This window comes from Maniola hyperantus, chromosome 3 (assembly GCF_902806685.2).
Source record: "Maniola hyperantus chromosome 3, iAphHyp1.2, whole genome shotgun sequence".
In the NCBI taxonomy this organism is placed as follows: Eukaryota; Metazoa; Arthropoda; class Insecta; order Lepidoptera; family Nymphalidae; genus Maniola; species Maniola hyperantus.
The window spans coordinates 2,054,656-2,077,534 of record NC_048538.1 but is presented as its reverse complement, the minus strand read 5'-3'; the positions used below and the strand labels follow the sequence as shown (position 1 = coordinate 2,077,534).

At 36.6% G+C, this 22,879-nt stretch overlaps 1 protein-coding gene across 1 annotated transcript in view; it reads right to left on the bottom strand.

The window, feature by feature from the left end:
* The window catches only part of skd (mediator complex subunit skuld), a 142,396-nt gene that overhangs the window by 38,540 nt on the left and 80,977 nt on the right, over nt 1-22,879 (bottom strand). Inside the window, exon 3 of the mRNA XM_069509737.1 lies at nt 3,565-3,649. Coding sequence (XP_069365838.1) covers nt 3,565-3,649 — 85 coding nt within the window. The remainder of the gene's footprint in view (nt 1-3,564; nt 3,650-22,879) is intronic.

Here is a 22,879-nt window from a genome sequence, read left to right as displayed (position 1 = left end):
GCAGGTCATAGAGGCATAAATGCACTGCTTACCCCAGTTGAATAGCTCAATGCATATTTTTCATAATGACCTGCCAGTAAACAGGCTCTTACTTAACTAGTGCCTACCCTGGCTTCAAACCCTGTGCACGCCACTGGTATCCACTAAGAAAGGATTTTTCGAAATTTTACCCCCAAGTGTGTTAAATGGGGGTTTGAAATTTATGTAGTCCACGCGGACAAAGTCGCGAGCATAAGCTAGTCTATTATAATTAGCAAGTAAGAGTAAAATAAAATTAAATAGCTTGTTTTAATTTTAATTTTAAAAATATTTCACTAACGCAGAAGCAAAATGGTATTTAATTAAAATAGTAGAGCGCATTACGCGTGTAAACTGTTGAAACGGTCGGCGGCGGCAGTACGGGCGCTAGTTTTACTCATTGACCGCCAAGGTCATTATACCTATTAGTTCATTTTCCTATAGTAGCTACAATGCACTATTGACTATACGGCTCACGTTGAACCGTGTAGCAGGTAAAGTGGCTGGTGAAAACTGGTCAAGTCAGAACACACATTCGATGGGGTTCCGTAGCCATGCTAATAGTTGTTAAAATTGGCGGCAGTTATTTTAAACGGTTGTTTTTTTAAACTGTCTAGAAACTAGCAATTATTAATTAAAATACCTATTCAGCAATACGTCACTTGAGGGAGTAAAACAAAATTTTTCGATTCTCATTTTCAAGGCCAGGAGGTACCTGCCTAACCTGCATTTATTTCAAATTCTTCATGTATAGCGCAGTTACAGGTTTTCAATTGGTGCGAACAGCTAAAGGAACTTTACCTAATCTAATTACATTTAATGTTTTCAGTTTTGCAAAAGTACCAAAACACCATGTTCGCGCTTGATTTCGACTGCCTGATGAAACCTACCCCGAAAGCTTTCATGTCATAGGTTTGAACACTGTTGATGGATAATGAGGAATTGGAGGACCAAGGCCCATACATTTCTGCCCAAGGTCTTTTCAACTTTGCAGCTCTCATAGTTTATTTTTAAAATGGTTGTAACACACAGATGGACAGACGGACTAGACACAATAAGGGTTCCTAGTTTTACCACGGAACCCTAAAAATGTATTTACTTAGATGCAGGCCGTGAGGCCGTCAGGACGGAGGCCGACGAATGTCGGATATGAACGAAATCCAGACGAGTCGTTGACCCGGCGGCGGCGCGTCAAAGAAACAATGCGTGCGTCGACCATCGCGACAATTTTACGATACGCGTTGTAATGAAGGGACGTTGTAACTTTTTTTTAACTTTGGTTTTGTTTTTATTAGCTACTAGCTGATGCCCGCGACATCGTCCGCGTGGAATTAGGTTTTTAAAAATCCCGTGGGAACTCTTTGATTTGCCGGCATAAAAAGTAGCTTATGTCACTCTCCAGGTCTTTATCTATACCCACGCAAAAAATCACGTCAACCCGTTGCACCGTTGCGACGTGATTGAAGGACAAACCAACAAACCCACTTTCGCATTTATAATAAGAGTACTGACTAAACGTCGTCGCCTGATCCTCATTACCAGCTGTCGCTTCATGAGGTTATGTAGCTCAAAAGATAATGTCTTTTTACTAATCAATCCTCATCTACAACCTTTTGCAGTCCACTTCAAAAGGCCTCTTCCGTAGCGTACTTCTGCTCTTGGTGATCTGCATCCACCTCTTTTCCACTGCCTTTTCGCTATCATCGCACCAGTGCAGGTGGTTGACCGACGAATCTGCGTGGACGCAGATATATAACAACCATGTACTGGAGTACATGGTTGTTATTCCAGGGGCTCTCGGCAACAGCGTCCGTCCTCCATACGTGCTCCGCCCAGCTCTTCGAGCGATGTCAGTCACCTACGTTGTCTCCCTTATCTCCACATTAGGGACCATATCTAAGAGGGACAGCCCTAACATTGCTCTTTCCATCGCCCTCCGTGCCATTTGAAACTGGTGTACAGTTATTTTTGTAAGGTTCCATATTTCTGCATCATTTTACGGTGTCCATAATATGGTGTACCATAGTCATTGGTCCAAAACTTTCCGCTTAAGATACAAATTAACTAAGCATGTTGTTAGTACATATTTATTCGTAACCCTTTGTATCAAAGCCATAATAATTATACAAGAGGTCTTCATTAGAGCTCATATTATATCGATATCGTTTTTAGGATCACTTTGTTGTCTGTCTGTCTGTCTGTCTGTCTGTCTGTCTGTCTGTCTGTCCGGTCTGTCTGTCTGTCTGTCTGTGAAGAAACCTACAGGGTACTTCCCGTTGACCTAGAATCATGAAATTTGACAGGTAGGTAGATATTATAGCTGACATTTAGGGAAAAATCTGAAAACCGTAAATTTAGGGTTAGATCACACAAAAAAATTAAATTGTGGTCATGAACTTATAATTAGTATTTTCAACTTTCGAAGTGAGTGAGATATCAAGTGGGGTATCATATGAATGAAATCGTTTTTTCCAATGCAGTTTAGATTAAGATTTTTTTTTATTTGAATAATAAAGAGTTCTGGGAGTGATTTCTTCTAACCACCCTATAGAACGTAGTACAATGAATTAATCTTATTACCTTTACTTTTTTATTTAGATAATTTTTTTGATGCCTATTATATACCTACCCTATTCAAATCGTACGCGGTTTTGTAGTTATTACTTAACTTATTTAGTTAGTAGTTAACTCAAACCTTACCACTTCTGTCGTCCGTTCTCAGATTATGGTAAACTATGATATTGGTAGACACGACATTTGATTCAGTAATATTACAATTTACAATAGAGAGACGCAGGTTCGAATCCTGCCGATTCTGCAATTTTTGATATGCGTTTAAAATTACTTAGAAACCTTGAAGTGTAAGTAAACACTATCATAAAAATTATAAATGGTTCTATTTAATGAAAGTGCTATGCATTATATGGAAAAACCAGTCATTACATAACTAGCGGCAAGATTCTCGCACTTGACTACTGTCAGTACCACCCTGCGTAAAACCAGACCTCGGACCGGTATGGCGGCTCGGATACGAGTTACGAGATATATACGACTGCTGCTCTACATCGACACTTTGTTTGCGATTCTTAGCTTGTTTAGGGAGATCGCACATTACCGCAAGATCTATAGGGCAAAAGGTACATGTTGAATGTTGACGACTGCTCTATAGCGACATTTTGTATGCGATTTTTAGCTTGCTTAGGGAAAGCGCATATTGTCACAAGACAGGCACAATCCGCAAAAGACGTATTTTCAGTATTGAAAATGCAATGACTTAACCGTGGTCTCCCCGCCACTCGCTCGATACAAACGTATTTTGGTTCTCATTTGTTAAGATTTCCTTAAAAATAACTAGCTTTAAAACTACACGGGTTTAAAAATTTGTATTGTAAATTCTACCTACACTCTTAATCGTGTTATTTTAAGATCAGATTTTTATGTATATTTTGTTTTACATTTACAGGATGTTGTAGATTTATGTAAATAACTTCTACCGAATTATTTTTGTCGAGTGAAGGTAAAAAGGGTTTAACGCATAATATGTACCTTTCGATCAAGTTGTGCAACGCCTTGAACAGCAGCGAGCGACATTCGTACGAAAGTCCGCTCTCCCAGGAACCTTGGTCGCCTTCTGTGAATAAAAGAAAACTCATTTTTAGCTAAATTACTCTCAATGTAAGATGAGCACAAATGCAAAGTACGCACTGCGAATCTAAATCTTTGGGTCAGTACAAACTACAAAATGATTGCGAAATAATATTGGTCCGGTGCGGACAATTAATGTGCGATTACTTATATTTTATAACGGTCTGATTTTCAACTAGTTTCAAAAAAAATATCGTGGTATTTTCTTTAAAGATTAGGTCAGGTCAGTATGGTAAACAGATTGGTAGTTAATCTGTCCAAAATATGCTTGTTTACCATAATATATTATTATATCAGGTATTTTATAAAAAAAAATGTCAGCATTAGTATCTAGTTGACAATAATTTAATAAAAACAAACATGAAAAATCATTTTTGAATTAAATTACATGGAAATTATAAATTAACAAAATAATGCGCAAGCGCATACAGTAGGTAGCAAAATAACGATATTGCCTTGACATTGTAGCAATATGTACACTATCTAGATATTAATAGGTAGGTAACAAAGCCGAGGGCTACGCCTTTGTCAGAGGGAGAGCACCGATTAGCATCTAGTCTCTGGTATCAACTCACAGTCCTAATTAGAATTCATCGTGGAAAACATTACCTTTATCATTATTTGATCTCTCAATGTCGACGCGTCAATGAAACATAAACAATGGTAGAGCAACGAGGATGCGGTACATGTAAAGCCTGTTTGATTAGAAATGTCCAACTATGTGAAATGTCATAGATTATGAGCCATGAGTGTATGCTGAGATTGGTGTAAAAGTGAATGTAGTGTTTGTTACGCAAAATATGCCGGAATGTAGGTTTAATCCAGCCTATTTGTTATGTATGTCTGACAGTTGGCCAAAGACTTGAAAAATTTAATTACTTTTGGAAATATTTATTGCTGAGCATAAATATTTATTGCAGATCTCGTTTTTTATTACTTTTCCCTGAATTTTCTTTCCCCCAGTCGAGTTTTTTTGTTATTCTTATGTTTATTCTATCTGTGAAAACTTGTCATTAGCTTTAATCTTCTTCTGTTTTTACCTATTCATTTTTCATAATAGCTGTAAGTTTTCCTGTTAAATAAAATAAATTTTATATAATATGTTCTTATTATTATAATTGCCCTACAATGCTGTGTATACTGTATAGGTACCTTTAAGTGGCATGTCACACAGAAAAAGACTAAGTTATTTATTTAATATTAATAAGCGCATTGTGAACTTGCTGTTTGTGTACCGAAATTTAATAAATAAATAATATTGTATAAACATGACATAATAATATTTTAAGAAGGAGAATTAATGAGATGCTGGGTTCAGTTAATTTTACACGCCATGCTTGGCAGGATATGTGACTGATTACCTAATTTTTAAGATGTAATGTAAATAATATACATGTACCTACCATATTTGAGCAAAATAAATAAATGATTATGAAAAAAAAACATTCGAAATAGCTTTTGAATACAATCGCATCCGGTAGAACTTCGATAGAAATAGGTATATGGAGCTAAAAGCTAAAAACCTACGTCGTGAAGAGCTCAAAAAATGCCAAAGGAATTTTCTTTTCTAATTTTCCGTGTTTAAAAATTTCTAAGTAGGTACGGTACACAAGCCACATGTAGAATACACTGTTGCTGCACCGGTAAAGGTAAACGCCTGAAATAGCCGTTGTTGCATTCGCAATCGGAAGATAAGCCGGCCTATCATTGGCGATCCATGTGTGACTAGTGTGAAGTGTGATCATGATTGTAATGTGAAAACAAAAGGCGCCCGCGCGCCGTTGCCGCCCCGCGCCTCGCGCCGTCCTCGTCTCGCAGTAGACTTAGTACGAGAATGGCACCGATTCCGTTGTCTTTCTCTAAACTAAAAGAGTATCTGCATCCTTTTCTTTTTAACAATGCTAAAAAGGGACAGAACATGAACTTTACATTTAAAGACTCTAAATTTTAGTGCACGCTACAAATTTAAACAGTAGGCTCGCGACTGTGCGCTAAAATCACGGGATTTACCATCTAAAAATTAAGTTTAAAACTGTCAAACTGCGTCTGTCCTTTTCGTATTACATTAGTAAGAAGAGGATTCGAATACTCTAAAATTAGGTTGTGCTCAGAATCAGTACCAATGTGTGGATTAATACGAGCATCGAAACTCGAAAAACAATAATCACACTAATATTATAAAGGCGAATATGTGTGTGTATGTGTTTGTGTGTCGAACTCCACTGAAAATAGTAATGATTGACCAATTATTATATAGGTACTAGATGATGGCCGCGACTTTGTCTGCATGGATTTAGGTTTTTAAAATCCCGTGGGAACTCTTTGATTTTCCGGGATAAAAAGTAGCCAGCTATGTCCTTCCCCCGGATGCAAGCTGTCTGTACCAAATTTCGTCATAATCGGTTGAACGGATGGGCCGTGAAAGGCTAGCAGACAGACAGACACACTTTCGCATTTATAATATTAGTATGAAAACAAATATAAAAACAGTGGGGCCTCGATTGCGGTAGAATGACAGCTACAATGTGACGATCACAATCAACTCTGATTTTTTTTATTTTTATAAAGAATATTAGCCATGTTAAATGACTAATATTCCCTTTACCTCTCCAACTAAGCGTCAAGCTTGTGCTAGGAGTAGGTACGACAATAGTACAACGGACGGGGTTTGAACCGTCGACCTTTCGGTTTTCAGTCCACTCCTTTACCGGTTGAGCTATTGAGGCTCTGATTGGTTTCACTCTCGCTCATTATTGGCTACCATGTATTGTTGCAACAAGAATAGCATAATCTTAGCCAATCACAACAATTGCGATTGTAATAATGATCGATGAAGGTTTTTCGGAATCGATCCGCAGGTTAGTTTTTTTATTACAAAAGGAAAACATACAGCATATTCATGTAACTAAAGCTAATTCAAGAGGCCATTACATAAGCCAGTAAGTTTTCACAGTTAAGTTTATATACATTTTCTAAGGTGGGAGTTCATTTCTAGTAACAGACTCAATCAATTTTGACGTAGCTTTCGATACTCGAAACATATCAACGTTGTCGAGATATGAGAGCTCGTACTACACCTGGCCGCAGGGCGGGGGCGACCCCGGCGACGTCACGACCCACGACATGCAGCATGTCCGCGACGCACGTGTTTGTGTTTGTGTCGTGGAGACACACATGCGACCGTCAGCGCTCGCTAACAATTTAATTGACATTGAATTTTCCACTTTAGTCTTATCGTAATAGAATGCGTCGAGTAAACAAGCCCGTTTTGATACCTTTTGTATATTTATTGGTGTTGTAAATATTGTTTCGTTATGATTTAGGGCATGCTAGACGCGGTTGCAATGTGTCGCGCATCTTTCTTGCTACCTACGTCATAATTGGTCCATGATCCACATCTATACTAGAATTATCAAGAGGTAAAGTTTGTAGGGGCCTATGGGGTAATCTCTAGAACTACTGACCCGATTTAGGAAATTCTTTCACCAGTAGAAAACTACATTATTCCTGAGTGACATAGGCTACATTTAAAAAAAAATTAGATGCCTACGTAAATTGTAATAAGCTACTCGTGCGAAGCCGGGGCGGATCGCTAGAGTTACGTATGTACAGTTAGTATGTTCTGGAGAGGTCTTTATAGGTTTGAAAATATAATAATTTATCAGCTGATGCTCGCGACTTCATCCGTGTGGATTTAGGTTTTTAAAAATCCCGAGGGAGCTCTTTGATTTCCCGGGATAAAAGTAGCCTATAAATTTAAATAGAGAATTCTAACTCAAATTTTGTTAATGTACAGAAAATCTAGTTGTGAAGGCGAGTGCCGAAAGGAGGTCTCTGATTAATTTATTTATTATGCTCACTCTACGGATACCGCTTTGTTACTTGTCGCCCTTGACTATCTTAACTACTCGTGCAAGTAGGTACCTATGTACGTACTCCCTCCAACTTGTGCTGTACGAGATTATACAACAATTATGATCAAGCAACGTTTAAGTATAATATTTACAAAATCATGTAGAGTTATAAAAACCTACCAAATTACAATCTCTACATTCTGGCCGTGACCCATTGTGATAATTTATACCTAACTACGTTAGTTACTTAAATAACAAAATAATATTTTATTTTTATTATTTACCTATTGTCTCCTTTAGAGTGATATAACGAAACTGATTTTTAGTAAAATTACGGGCTTTCTAAAGTCGCAAAATATTCAATAAGGGGCCTTACACTTTAAACCAAATATTATAACATTCTTAAACTAACTTCGGTGAAGTGGTGGTAGGTAGTAAAAACTAAAAACAATACCCGTCTGAATTTGTTGTGCAGACCTGGGCGCGTTTGGCACCCTCGTAGATTTAGTTTTAAGTTTACGTAATTAATTATCACCACTATATTATTATCTTACAAATCTTTAAAATCATAAATAAATAAATATCAAAAAGTCATAAACCTAATTCTACAAAACAAACAACCCATGTTCAATCCTACTGTGGGCAACACAGAAAACCTGGCATCTGTCACCCGTCAGTGGAGGTGTGACAGCGCGCGGGAGTAAAAAGAGGGACGATATAAAAGTAATTAAGGGAGATATAAGTACTAGGTGATTAATTAAGCTAGATATAAACTAAGTGGATGTGACAAGTGTACCTGAATATAAGACTGTGGACATTGGAACTGCGTTTGATTCATATTAGGGTCATCCCAAGACTAATAAACCCGGATTGGAGGTTAAGTTGTTTATATCAGAAGATTGGATGTGATTCATGCCCAAAAATGCGGGTCTATCCTGGAAGATGTTAAAAGTGCCTGTACAAGACGCATAGCAACATATTTATTAGGTACTTATATCGGAAATTATATGAAGAAACCTACCTGAACGAATAACAAAGTGAATATGAAAAACATACAAACTGCAATGGTGCTACACTATTACTTTGGGAGTACTTGAGTAGACCTGTGTCGAGTTGGAGGACTTGTCTCCAACGCAACTACTCAAGAGATTGGTTTGAGGAAAGCACCTTATACTGTCTGGAACAAGCAGAAGTACGTAGGTCGATGGGTCCAATGCATCCATAGGTTGTATTGAAAGCGGTGAATCTGTGTACTTACCTTCTTACAGTGGATGTTCATTAAAGCATGGGTGAATATTAAGAGTGCCTAATGTAAGATTACTGCATCAAAATACCTAAGTAGGTATTTGATAAGTCACAATATTACCAATTGATACTTTTAGAACAGAGTAAGTGAAGGCTATAATTATTAATAGTAAGTAGATATCAGCATTATGACTTATTTGAGAGTTCAAAGTAAGGGATTATAGTTTTATTCTGACCGCTTTAATGGATTATTATGTAGGAACATACCTAGCCCAAGATTTGATCTATGAAGTTATAAGTAGTATTAGTATTAATTTCAAGACTGGATGCAACGCACCGTAGTACTAACACCTTGTATTTTAAAATCGAAATAAGGTAATAAGTGATATCAAATACTTTAAACCAAATAGGCACCTACCTATATTAAAGTAGAATCAAGAAAACAATTAGATTATTATGTAGGTAAGTACTTGATACATGAGCTAATGTAGAAATAAAAAAGTAGAGTTTATTTGCTAGAATGTGGTACAATTTGGTCGTAAATCTGTTTTGATCTAACACATTCAACCAATAACTGAGTGTGCAAATTATTACCTATAGTACATTATCATAGCATAATAAAATGTGAAAATTTAGAATGAATAATATCTACTTAACTCATTTATATATAACTTTATCTATCTAGGAAGTAATGTTGACAATATAATTTTATTCAAGTCTTAATTTAAATCATTCAACAATCATTTTAAAAAAGAAATATGTACATGTGCTTTAGTTAAAAATAGAAATAATAATCTTACAATAACAACGGTCATATCTACATCAATGGGTCAATCAATGGTTTTAGTGCAAAATTTGGGTTATATACAGGGGTCTGATATAATCAAGTAGGTATGTACTTGATACTGGTGTCACTTAAATGCAATATTTTCGAGATTATTCAACTGTTACCATTTTTTTCATGTTCGACAACTTTTCTGATGATGTCCACGACCATGTGACCCCGACTTGACGATGAGGTCGACGAATGTGAGATGAACAAGTGGTTTTGGCCGGCATCTGTGGTGGAGAAGTGCACATAACCTTCAAGTTGTGATTAGAAGCAGTCATATACCTGCATGGATTGGATAAGAACACAGTAACTCTTGGTGTGAGGCCTGTTATAATGATACAAAAGAAAAAAAAAGCCATCCCTGCCTGCCTCATTATGATGGAGGGTGTAACCTCAAGGTATTGTTATGTAATACAGTAATAAGAAGGTAAGAAACATCTGAATACTACTATGGTTAATTGAAGCAAATCTAGTTTACCTAGTAACTAAAATAAAGTCTTAAAACTTTGAATTGAATAGTCTCAATATGAGTAGTTATTCTTGTTTAATTAAATAATTACATACTTAACTATACACATAGTAATATTTTAGTACAATTTAAGGATAGAATGCCTGAAATATGTGTCAGGTGCATGTGTTTTCATAACCTACCATTTAATGTAAGATTTTTGGATTTGGGTCTATGGTAGGCATGGTATGGTTGTGAGAATGATAGACAGTGATAGGGAGACTAATAGAGTCGATTGCTAGATGCACCCATTTAATACCTATCTACCGACTGAATAGTCTGTATTATGTACTGACAGACATAGATCAACCCGCAGGCCCTGCATAATCAAATATGATTTGAGTTCTCTACTAAGCTACTACTGGACACAAAGAAAAGATTTTGGAAAATTCTACCTGGGGTGGATCAGCTAATAAATAATTAATTGGTCCACTAGATAAAGTAGGTAACATTGAACCTATTTTGAATCTGTAGGTTTACTTATTCGACCAAATTAGAGTTATTAGATTACTTTGAATACCTAGTAGGTATAGGGTATGAAATATCAGGTTTGAATTAATCTAACTATGTACATACCAGAAACAGAAAGACATACAACACTCATGCTCACGAAAGTAGCCATGTGGATGTTGGAATTTTATTTGATTCTTATACCAATAAAATTTATATTAAGTGCTAGTATGTACTTTTGTTCCGCTTGCTCACCCTTGTGAAAATTATAAATTACATTGGCTGCAACTACCATTTAAGGAGAGGTGAGGTTATGAAAGGAAAATGAATTGAATCATTATTATATTAACCTAAAGTGAATTTAACTGATCAGATCAGATGAAAATAAATAAATGGAATTGAATTAAAATATTTATTTATCAGCATAACAGTGGTTCTTTCAAATGTTCTTAGAGTTTTATAATTAAAAAGGTAAAATTATATGGGCTATCACATTCATATAAAGTCACTAGTGGCTGGCATCCTCTTATACTAATAGATGACATGCATTCGTGATTTTTAGAATTCGGAAAATAACAATAATAATAAAATAAAAATACGTTTCCACTTCTCATGCTCGTAAGGTTCTATTTTACGCTGGCTATAAGAGGACTAAAGTGCGTTTCATGCTGTTATGCACAAGGTATTTATAGGTAAACAACAGTCTCTCTGAATGACATATGGATGAGAAAGAATGTATGTAATTTCTATGGTGCCAGTGAACTTTTGCACTTGTATTGAGGTTGCGACCTATACCTACAAACTCATTACAGCACCCTCATTTAATCCCTACTCTTTTCGATCAATCTATAGATATGTACTTATAGTAATATTATTGTTACATTTCCTCGCAATCGAAGTGAAAAGCAGTGTTTATAACTCTGCTCAAGTGGCTTGTTTGGTGCCCTTGTTGTACAATCTGCTATCATAAATCAAAGCCTTTAGGTACTTACTACCTCGGAAAAACACGCACTGAACAACAGGTTAACTACCAAGTACATCATATTTACTGTTGTTATTATTGGATTGGCTTACCAACTTAATAGATGATACTATCTGCTGTAATAATAGAAATTCGAAAGAAATACTAAGTTACGAAGTTCAATTTTTATGTACGAGTAAAGGAAACTTTGAAACATGTGTCTCTAATAACAAAAGAGAGTTACGAAGGTGTTATTAAATGAAGTGGCAATGACTGTGGCAATCAGTGGCGTGCAATTCATAGAGGCATAAAAGTACTGCTTACCCTAGTTGAAATGACCAGTGCCCATTTTTCTTTATGACCTGCCATTCAGTAGGTCTATATAAGGTGTATCTAAGGCCTATCTTACTAATGCTTACCCTGGCTTCGAACTCTGTGCACGCCACTACTGGCAATGTTATGTATTACAGGGTCTGGACTGTTGTATTTCTTTATATAGCCTACTAACACATAATTTTATCATATCGTTGTTTATCGGGTATAAATAATACACGAATAATTCGATCTCTGACTTAGGTTTAGATCTGAAATAAGAAATGAAATTGTCAGTATACAGAGAAGTGTAAATCTTAACCTTGCAAGCCCCATCGGATAAATAGTGGAGAAACGGATTCCCTACTTTTACTGCCCAAATTTTGACTAGCTATTTGACTTTGGAAAAAGGAGCTTATGAGATGCATATTTTTACTAAATAAATAAATTATTAATATAATTATTATAAACAAAAGACGGATTGCTCTCTTGTGTGTGTGCCCTTAAATTATATTAAAATTTCAAACGAGTTGCACAATTATTATCACTTGCAGACATTACACGTAGGGCGATTGTCTAAAACCTGCATCAATCATTATTGTTCTGATTGGCTGAATTTGTGCGATTCTTGTTGCAACAATGCATTGTGGCCAATAGTGAGCGAGCATTAACCAATCAGAGATGATTGCGATCGTGACATTGTAGCTGTCAAACAACCGCGGTAGAGCCCACGGTGAACTAAAGGTGTTTACTACTGTAGATACTCCACAAATCGTTGAGAATATCGATTTGAGTATTGAGTTCAGTAGTCTCGATAACTAGTCTTTCAAATCATTAATCAAATTACTAAAAGCCATAAAGCAAATTAAGAAGAAGATTAATCAAATGAGGTATTAAGGGAGCAAACACTTAGCGGGTTTGCCATAACCGTTGACACTATAATATTCATTCTATTGACTGTACACAAATAATCGCTTCTGGTGGCTGAAAAAAAAATGGTGTTTAATATTGTTATGATATAACGTGTCATTGTTATAAATGTGATTATTATTTTTAGACTCTAAACAAACTGACAACCAGTGAATGAGAGAAAAGGATACCGACTTATGTATGGACTGAGTCCTGGTGTGATAAGCGGTGATCCCTGAGTATATTAGAAACGAATACCGACTTATGTATGGACTTACTCCTGGTGCGATAAGCGGTGATTCCTGAGAATATCTGAAAAGAATACCGACTTATGTATGGACTTATTCCTAGTGTGATAAGCGGTGATTCTTGAGAGTATTTTATGATAACCTAAGGAGCAAATAAGAGAGAAGAATACCGACTTATGTATGGACTTATTCCTGGTGTGATAAGCGGTGATTCTTGAGAGTATTTAATGATAACCTAACAAGCAAATAAGGGAAACGAATACCGACTTATGTATGGACTTATTCCTGGTGCGATAAGCGGTGATTCCTGAGAATAGTTGAAAAGAATACCGACTTATGTATGGATTTATTCCTGGTGTGATAAGCGGTGATTCTTGAGAGTATTTTATGATAACCTAACGAGCAAATAAGAGAGAAGAATACCGACTTATGTATGGATTTATTCCTGGTGTGATAAGCGGTGATTCTTGAGAGTATTTTATAATAACCTAACAAGCAAATCAGGGAAACGAATACCGACTTATGTATGGACTTATTCCTGGTGCGATAAGCGGTGATTCCTGAGAATAGTTGAAAAGAATACCGACTTATGTATGGATTTATTCCTGGTGTGATAAGCGGTTATTCCTGAGAATATTTTATGATGAACCAACCGGCAAATGAGAGAAAAGAATACCGACTTATGTATGGACTTATTCCTGGTGTGATAAGCGGTAATTGCTGAGAATAGTTTATGTAATATACCTTGTCCCAATTGTGTCAAAGGTTGTCTATTTTATATGTTCCAAATGAGACATATTGTTATTGGAAAATTTAATTCATGTCCCAATTGTGACATACAGCAAGTGGAAATTTTTGATTTTGTAGCAATCGTGCCAAAGGAGGGCAGCATTGACTATAATATAAACCTAAGAATAAGGAATCAAGAATGACAAATGGAAGGTGGCAATACTAACGTAAACAATGGATCGTATTCCGGTGACAAAAGCTGGTCCTAGTAAGAACCAACAAACGAATTGGAAAACGGCTGACGAAGCGTCTGAAAAATGACGAACAATAATAGTCTGGTAAAACCTGATTCGATAATCCCGATGCGAGTGGAAGGTGATCTTCAGTATGAACTTCAGCAACTGATCGGGTCGCGATGGTGACAAGAGGGAGTCCAGTTAAGTTGATGGAAAACAAGCAGACTAACTCGGTCGGCAAGTGGAAAGGGTGTATCCTTTTTATTAATAATAATAGATTTATCTACAGAATAGGGGTACAGAAGTAGATATCATGGTTGGAAATCACTTTACCTGTTCTAGCAGATACTAATGTTCAAGGGTTACTTAAATTCAAATTAAAGTTCTTATAATGGACGTATTCAGTAATAATATATTAATTATGTCTTGCTGAATTCGGTACGTAGTAGAAGTTGTATAGACCCTTTAAAGTAGATCTAAAATGACATGCTGATTGTAAATGCTAAATATCGGTTCATGTTAATGTACATCTTCGCAGTCACTCATTGTATTACGTTGATGTTTGGTGGAAACAGCACAGTACAGAGCAAATTCTTAAATACTATTTCAAGTAACATATATTCCAATAGACTATATAAGCAGTTCGCGCACGAAGGCTTGCTTACTTCACTCGCTAGGTATTAATGTATGGATCGTTGATATGTTACCAAAGCGTATAAGTACACCAATGTATCACGAAATAATTTCCTACATCTTTGTCATTCATTTGTCACACACTGACACGAGACAAGCAACGGTGACCGATGCAGCAATTCACGGCTCAGCATGACGCTGGGTTGGTGCAGCGTTGGGTGCTGTCTGTCCTCAATCACCGTGTTCAAGTTAACCATATTATCATAAGAGGACGAGGGTCTCTGGCATCGTTCGTCCTTACGCGCTCAAGAATGTACAAGAATGGAAGTTTCCAGAAATCAGATTTTATTGTATGTTACATCAATTAAGTCTATAGTGCCATCAAGGACTCGTTGCTTGCGAGACAATAAAATGGGGCAACAAAACGCCGTCTGTTGCGCTCTCTATCGCACTTACGGGGCTTATGGTAGACACAGTTATGCATGCATCTACCCCTAGTGCAAGGATGATATGGGGCATCACGGGTAACGAGTTTATAATAATACAATAATACCTTGGCTAACATAATTGTGACTTATTTTGTTATATTAATAATAGTATTTGTTGTACTACAATCGAGATAGAGTCAGAGGCAGTCGTCTCAGTTATTTGAAAATATAGGATTACATTGTGCACATTGTAGATCTCATAGTGATCTGTACTGTGTATCATTATCAATTAGTGGATTCATGTTTCTTTAAATTTCTGAAATAATATTACAATCGCGGTTCTTAGCCATAGCTTACGGACGCGTCCCATGGTTTGTTTCACGCTTTAACCTTGTGTTTTGTTGATTTATTTATTTTATATAGTTGTAATACCTAGCTGTAAATTATTAACTATTCAAATTATGTTTGGAAAGGCACTGGCCCCTAAGACACGGGATTTCCTAGTTTAGGGGTCAGGATTCCAGAGAGTTGATTACTGTACTGAGTTTTTTTAAATAAATAAATATATTATATTATTATTAAATAAATAAATATATTATATTATATTATTATAATATGATTATTGGGGGTCTCCTTAGAATACATTGTGGTTTGTTTCGATCTTAGTACTTATTAATAATAACAACTACATTTAACCATATTATTTATCTTGATTTCGTAGACATAGGTTCAATATTCAATAATTCAATTTGATAGGTAATTATCTTTTATTGTTATTCAAGTAGAGTACAAAATATGGTCACATAATATCTGTGCCGACATCTCTGCCTTTCTGGTCTGCAAAATTATTTTACAATCATTATTCATATACTTACCGATATTGCTTAGTATAATACTACATATATGCAATTAAAGATTGGTATATGGTTTTCTTATTATTTGTTTTACGTTACATACTTATATTGTAATATTATTATTTTTTTTCAACGGTGTCAATCAGTAGGTACCACTTGAGAATAATTAAATGTCAATTCACGATAGTCAAATTGGTAATTCATGAAACACTACAAAGACATTATAATCAAGGTCAACTCATATCAAATATTTATCAATTGTATGAGAACATTGGATTATAAGATATTCTTTTAATTTATTTTTAAGTTTAAAGAAATTATGAAGTCTACAGAAGTAGTTAGGTTCATTGGTATATTGTAGAACTTTGTGATTAATTTTGTATAAAGTGTTAGTAATGGTCAATGGGATCCAACAACTCTTACCATATCTCTTAAAATGTTTATACTAATGAAAATATTGTATTTGTGTTGCATTAGAGCATTATGTAGGATTAGAATTCATGTCATTACAGTGGTAAGAAGGAAAGGGCAAACAAACTTACTTTAATTGAAAACTGATAGTGACATGGTTTAAAATCATAGAGTACTTAGCACTCAGAATTCAAGTTGGTGATAATTCACCATCCTTCTTTTCTTTCCTCGTTGTTGTTTTGTTTAAGTTTGATTATATTTTATTCGCTTTAAATGCAATTTACCAAAGATGTTTTATAATTCTCATAATTAGTATTGCCACATTTGCCATGCAAATATTTATTCACGTATTACTAAATACAAATACAAACTTGAAGAATATGTAGTTCATAATAATATTTAAAAATTAAATTATTGATTTCACTATAATTTCCTTGTATTAAGTATTAACATGAATTGTGTTGATTTCAATATTTGATTATACTATTGTGAATTGGTTGTATACGTATATCACTAACAATAACTAGATTATAGAATTTTCTTAATATCAAGCTTAAATCAGAATGACTTATAGTATTTACTATTTACTTATCTCAGTGTGATTTGTTGTGTATTTATAAGAATTAGACTTACAGATGTTGATTGCAATGTACATAATGATTATTGATACCAGTATTTTGTAGGTCTCATTGGCACTTGTTTTGTGCACTTGTTAAATCTAACAATGTTAGCTTTGATCTGTTAGAGGAATTATTATACTAATCATATTAATTATAATATTAAGGTATTCTATGTTGCTCCTATTGAGTTATGGGTATGAGGGCATTACCCTCGGTTGGAAGGCCGAGTGGTCAGATATGGGGACATATCTGGAGCAGGATGGACGACTGTGGGCAACACAGAAAACCTGGCATCTGTCACCCGTCAGTGGAGGTGTGACAGCGCGCGGGAGTAAAAAGAGGGACGATATAAAAGTAATTAAGGGAGATATAAGTACTAGGTGATTAATTAAGCTAGATATAAACTAAGTGGATGTGACAAGTGTACCTGAATATAAGACTGTGGACATTGGAACTGCGTTTGATTCATATTAGGGTCATCCCAAGACTAATAAACCCGGATTGGAGGTTAAGTTGTTTATACTACTAAGCTATGAGCTCAACGCAACTTAAATAACCACCCTGAGAAAGACATTAGACAACGCAGTATAGTCGGTAGGAAATCCGAAACAGCTGGTTAAACGACATGAAGTAAATGAATTCGTCATATAACAAGCCAGCATGCGCCAGATAGTGGAAAAACTAGTTCAGTAGCGGCGCTGGGATGGCGCGCGCACCTGGAGCGCGAATGTCAAGGCCCCGCGCGCGCTTGGACCGACTCCAGTGCGCGCCGCACATCCCAAACTGAGCCTAAACATCTGGCTGCGATTTTGTTGCTTTTTAGGGTTCCATACCCAAAGGGTAAATCGGAGCCCTAATAATGTCACTTTGCTGTCTCTTTCTGTCCATGTGTCACAGGTGTCTAGAAGAAATGAGTCGTAAATTGCTTTGTATAGAAATGTCTGCGTTCCTACTCCTATACAAAAGCGGGTAACTGCAAAAAAATTTTGTATCGACAAACGGCAGCATTTCGAGAAGACTACTCTGTACGCAGCGGAATTGGTTTGAATAGTCCAGCATTAAATAAAACAAAGTTAGTAGGTACCTACCTATTGTGGTTTTCTATAAAAACAAATATAAAACTAAATGTCATAATAACTAGTAATATTAAGAATCGAATGCATTCAAGTATCTCCAAGAAAATACGGGACCTCTAGTAAATCGTCGTAAGTAATGCCTCAGATAAGTGATACATCCATCGACTATCGATCGATAGCGAAGTATTCAGCTCAGCGAGGCTATATCTCGATGGCACCGCGACCCCAGTCGTGACCGGCTTTACCGCTTTATTATCCAACTATCGGTATATATCGGTAACGCAATACGGTAATGGGAACCGCTCGGTAAGTAACGGCCTTGGAAGATACGATGATCGAGCCCGTTCGACGCTGACGCGGTTACGATCGTCGCCCTTATCTCGTGTGAAATTAACGCGTCACGTCACTAGCGGTAATTGACTGATGCCGTGAACTAGGGTGAGGAAGCTCTCATTTTGATGACTCGATTTGGTGTCATTTTTTAATACATTGGTTGAAATTAGCTGAAATGCGCTGGAATTTTGGATAACACAATTATAGAATTAAAGCATTTATATTATAAGCACTAATAGACGAACTACTTAGATCATTTGTACAAAACATACATCGTACGGGAAATTCGTGAGATCTGTTTTTTTTGTCATAATTTCATCGCAGATCCATCCCGTGACCTAGTTTCTCAGTATCACCTAGATTCTAGGCGATAGCCTAGACACAAATACACGACGGGGACCCTCCCCTATTCTCCCCTGATTTAGTTGAATGAATCTTGAATATTTCAGAGGCAAGTGACAAAAAAAGTACAGTACATACACTGGCCGAACAATTCGAACAAAAATTTTGGCGGGCTTCAACTCACTTTTGACTAGCGACTCGCTCCAGCTTCGCACGGCTATTTAAAAAATATCTCTATGGCAATGCAGTTGTTTTTAGGGTTCCGTACCTCAAAAGGAAAAACGGAACCCTTATAGGATCACTTTGTTGTCTGTCTGTCTGTCGGTCTGTCAAGAAACCTACAGGGTACTCCCGTTGACCTAGAATCATGAAATTTGGCAGGTAGGTAGGTCTTATAGCAGACATTAGGGGAAAAATCTGAAAACCGTGAATTTGTGGTTACATCACACAAAAAAATTAAATTGTGGTCATGAACTAAAAATTAGTAGATATTTTCAATTTTCGAAGTAAAATAACTATATCAAGTGGGGTATCAGATAAAAGGGCTACTTGTGCATTCTAAAACATATTTTTATTTGCATTATGCATCATAGTTTTTGAATTATCGTGCAAAATGTCGAAAAGATACGACTGTAGTACGGAACCCTCGTTGTGCGAGCCTGACTCGCACTCGGCCGGTTTTTTTATTTTATTATTGTTACTTGTTTCACCTCCTTAAAAACCTCGAGAACTTTAAGATGCCTCTTACTTGACGACCTTAAGGTGGCGGGAAGTGGGTGGATGAGGTAGGCGGAGAATCGTGTGTGGTGGCGCACTCTTGGGAAGGCATATGTCCAGCAGTGGACACAAACAGGCTGATTGATTGATTGACTTGTTTCTCACGACACGATTCTTCTATATAGGACAAAAGCACTACTAATTTAATTCAATACCTTTTGTATTTAGTACAGCTAGCTGATACCCACGACTTCGTCCGCGTGGATTTAAGTTTCTCAAATCCTGGGGGAACGCTTAAATTTTCTGGGATAAAAAGTAGCTTATGTCACTCTACAGGTCTTTAACTATATCCACGCAAAAAAATCACGCCGATCCGTTGCGGCGCGAATAATCAGTTTCGTATTTATGACATGGGAAGGGATACGTAGATATTTAGTATGTTTTGGATAGCACTGGTTGAGCTTATGTGCTGAGTTTGCTGTACATAGGTGCATCACCTATCAGTACCTACTATCAGTTATAGGTGTTTAGAGTAGACTTAAAACGCCAGACAGACGTGCAATACAAAAGCTTATCGCGTTGCGTTGCGATAGCGGCCAATTGCATATATCCAGGTGATAGAGTATCAGTATTGCATGAAATTGCCTGATAACAATGATACAGTTAGTTCATTCCGTAGAGATAAGGACTATGAAATTCAAACTGGTAAGGTAGATCTCTCGATTTCACTTAGATGGCAGATTTTTTATACGCATCTGCTAAACGTGCTAAACAGCGATAGTCTAGTAGATAAGAGGTCGGCCTCTTATTCGAGGGGTCCGAGGTTCAATTCTGGGCACACACTTCTATCTTTCGGAGTTATGCATAAAAATATGAGGTGCCGGGTTCGATTCCCGGCAGGGGTTTGGGATTTAATAATTTTCAAATTTCCGGTCTGGACTGGTAAGAAGCTTCGGACGTGGCTAATTACCACGGCTGTGGGGCCACACACTTTACAAGAGTAATAGTGCCCCTTGCTAGCAGTAAGGACTACCTTGGGTGATGGGTCGCTAAACCACTGGAGTCAGTTACATTCGTACATTGTCTAAACTCTAAATGGCATGTAGATGCAATTAGATAAGTTGCATTGCAACGGTCGCGGCGGGCGGTCGGCGCGTGGATTAGGCGGCGCGGCGGTGTGCGGTTCAAGGTCGCGCGGAGCCGTGTAACGGCGCGGGTGGCACCACGCGCGGCACCACCGCGGGATCGATAGCAGACGCGCCGCTGCACCGCGCCGCCTGCGATCCTCCAACAACTGTTGCCATGCGAGAATCCCTTACAAGTGTTACAACGAGTGACTGTTTCAAGGGATATTGTACTAATTTATCTTAGTTCTTATCTAATCTGGCTAAGTGGCATCGCCCACGGCGACTTTTTGTACCGTAATCCTGTTCTTAAGAGCCGAATTATTATTATTAACACTAGAAAACTCCTACCTGAGTAATGGTAAGGTCTCAAGACTTAAGACTCACTTCACGACAGTTACGGAACTTGTAACAGTCACGTCAACGTCAGGCTATGAAACGACTATTTTTTTTCTTTGATTTCACGTCATCCATAGCCTAATATTTGACAGATAGATCGTCGATTCAGGATCAAACCAAGAATTCTCACTCTAGTCCACTCTGCCCCTAGCCTAATATTTGATCTGATGTCGATTCAGAATCAAAACCGAGAGTTTTCTCACTCAAGTTCACTCTGCTGATGCGGTGGTCTATAAAATTGACCTTGCAATACATTATTCTCATTTTTTGTAATATGAAGTCTCAGTTTGCAGATGAATGACATGGTAAGTACATGTAGAGTACAGTTGTACTGCATGCCTACATTTTTGTTCGCATGCGCTATAACAGCGGTTTAAGACAGTTGAAACTTAGAGCGAATGGGCTTACAAAGTGAATCACCTTGTGGTTCCCGCTACTAAACATTTCCACTTACGAAACATTCGCGAGATACTTGAACGGCATGTACTGCCGCCTGCCACTGGTAGTGTTATGAGTTTTTAACAGTTTTATTTGTTTTGAAATAATGTAAAAATTATTTTCAGCTACCACCTAAATTAAAAAAGATAAAAAAATATTACATACCTACATTTCATTTATTTTAATGTACAGGATCCGTGAAATGCGTTTCCATCAAAATGTAGCAAATGAAAATGCTACGTTTACCAGGCCATCCAAAAATTCGGGATTATTCCTGTTCCCTTACAAAAATTTACTTCATATTTACACAATTAGATTTTTTATGCATTAATTATTTATGTAATTAATAGACAAAAAACACAATTTATTTTTTAAATTTCTTATTTGTTTTGAAGGAGATTTTATGTATCGAAATTTTATCAACATAAGCATCTACGTATTTTGATTTTAGTCTTTCAAAACGAACATTGTAGCGTTCAAGAAAATATTATATTCGGCGCCGTCGCATACCATGCTCAATATGTCACGAATTCCTACTGGCAAAAAACACGAAGAAAAAACAAGATTTGTATACAAAGCCCGTTTTGTTGCATGCAAAAACAAATCTATGGAGCAATTATATCCGGCTAATCGACTGTAAAATTACTTAATTCTTTTAACTCTCTTACATTGATATATTTATAGATCGTGAGTAGGTAGGTATCGAGGTATTTTGATTTTTTATCCCTCTAACATCTGTCTCGTTTTAACTCGAAGTAAAATCTGAGCAAACCCAAAGTACGCTCTATAGATCTTTACTCCAGACAATCCTTTAACTGCGCAATTTGTAATGTCCCTTGTATACGTTGGCCCAACGCACTCGGCGAACGCTTTAACTCGATTTTTGGTAGGATGGAAAACGTGTTAACTAAGAATAGATTTTTACAGCATGCAATGGCGGTCTTATAACGGCGATAGGTCTGTGTAGTAAATTATCATGATAAAATTCACGCGATAATTAGTAAAAGACATATTTATCTGGATAAATTCAAATCATGATTTTCAGGCACACATCGACGGATATCTGCGCAATTAGCAAACAGTTTAGGCATACGTTGGCCGGCACTCGCCGAACGCGATGAGGTAACGTGAACTGGCTTTAGATGACTAAAAGCGAAGGTGAGACATTTCAGCTGGCTGGTAAAAAACTTATATAACAATGAGGAAATCGGCGTTACTGACTCGGCGTAGGGTTACCAACGTGGTATCAGAAACTACAGAAGAGCAATCTTTTGTAAACATGCCATTCAAACATAATATTATGATAAAGGATTTAAATAAACCTAATCGACCTTGAATTACAATGAAGAGCATAACATAAAATTATGCGTGAAGACACTTAAGATCATAAATGTTTTTAATTTCATAAAGATTTTATAATTATTATATCCTGGTTTTATATTATTTCAAGTTTTCTATCTGACGAAACAAGTAGAATCACTCAAAATATGCCTGAATAAGAGAAAAATTGTAATAAGGAGTTTTAGGTTACGATTAAAACCAGTCACCAAGCTGATT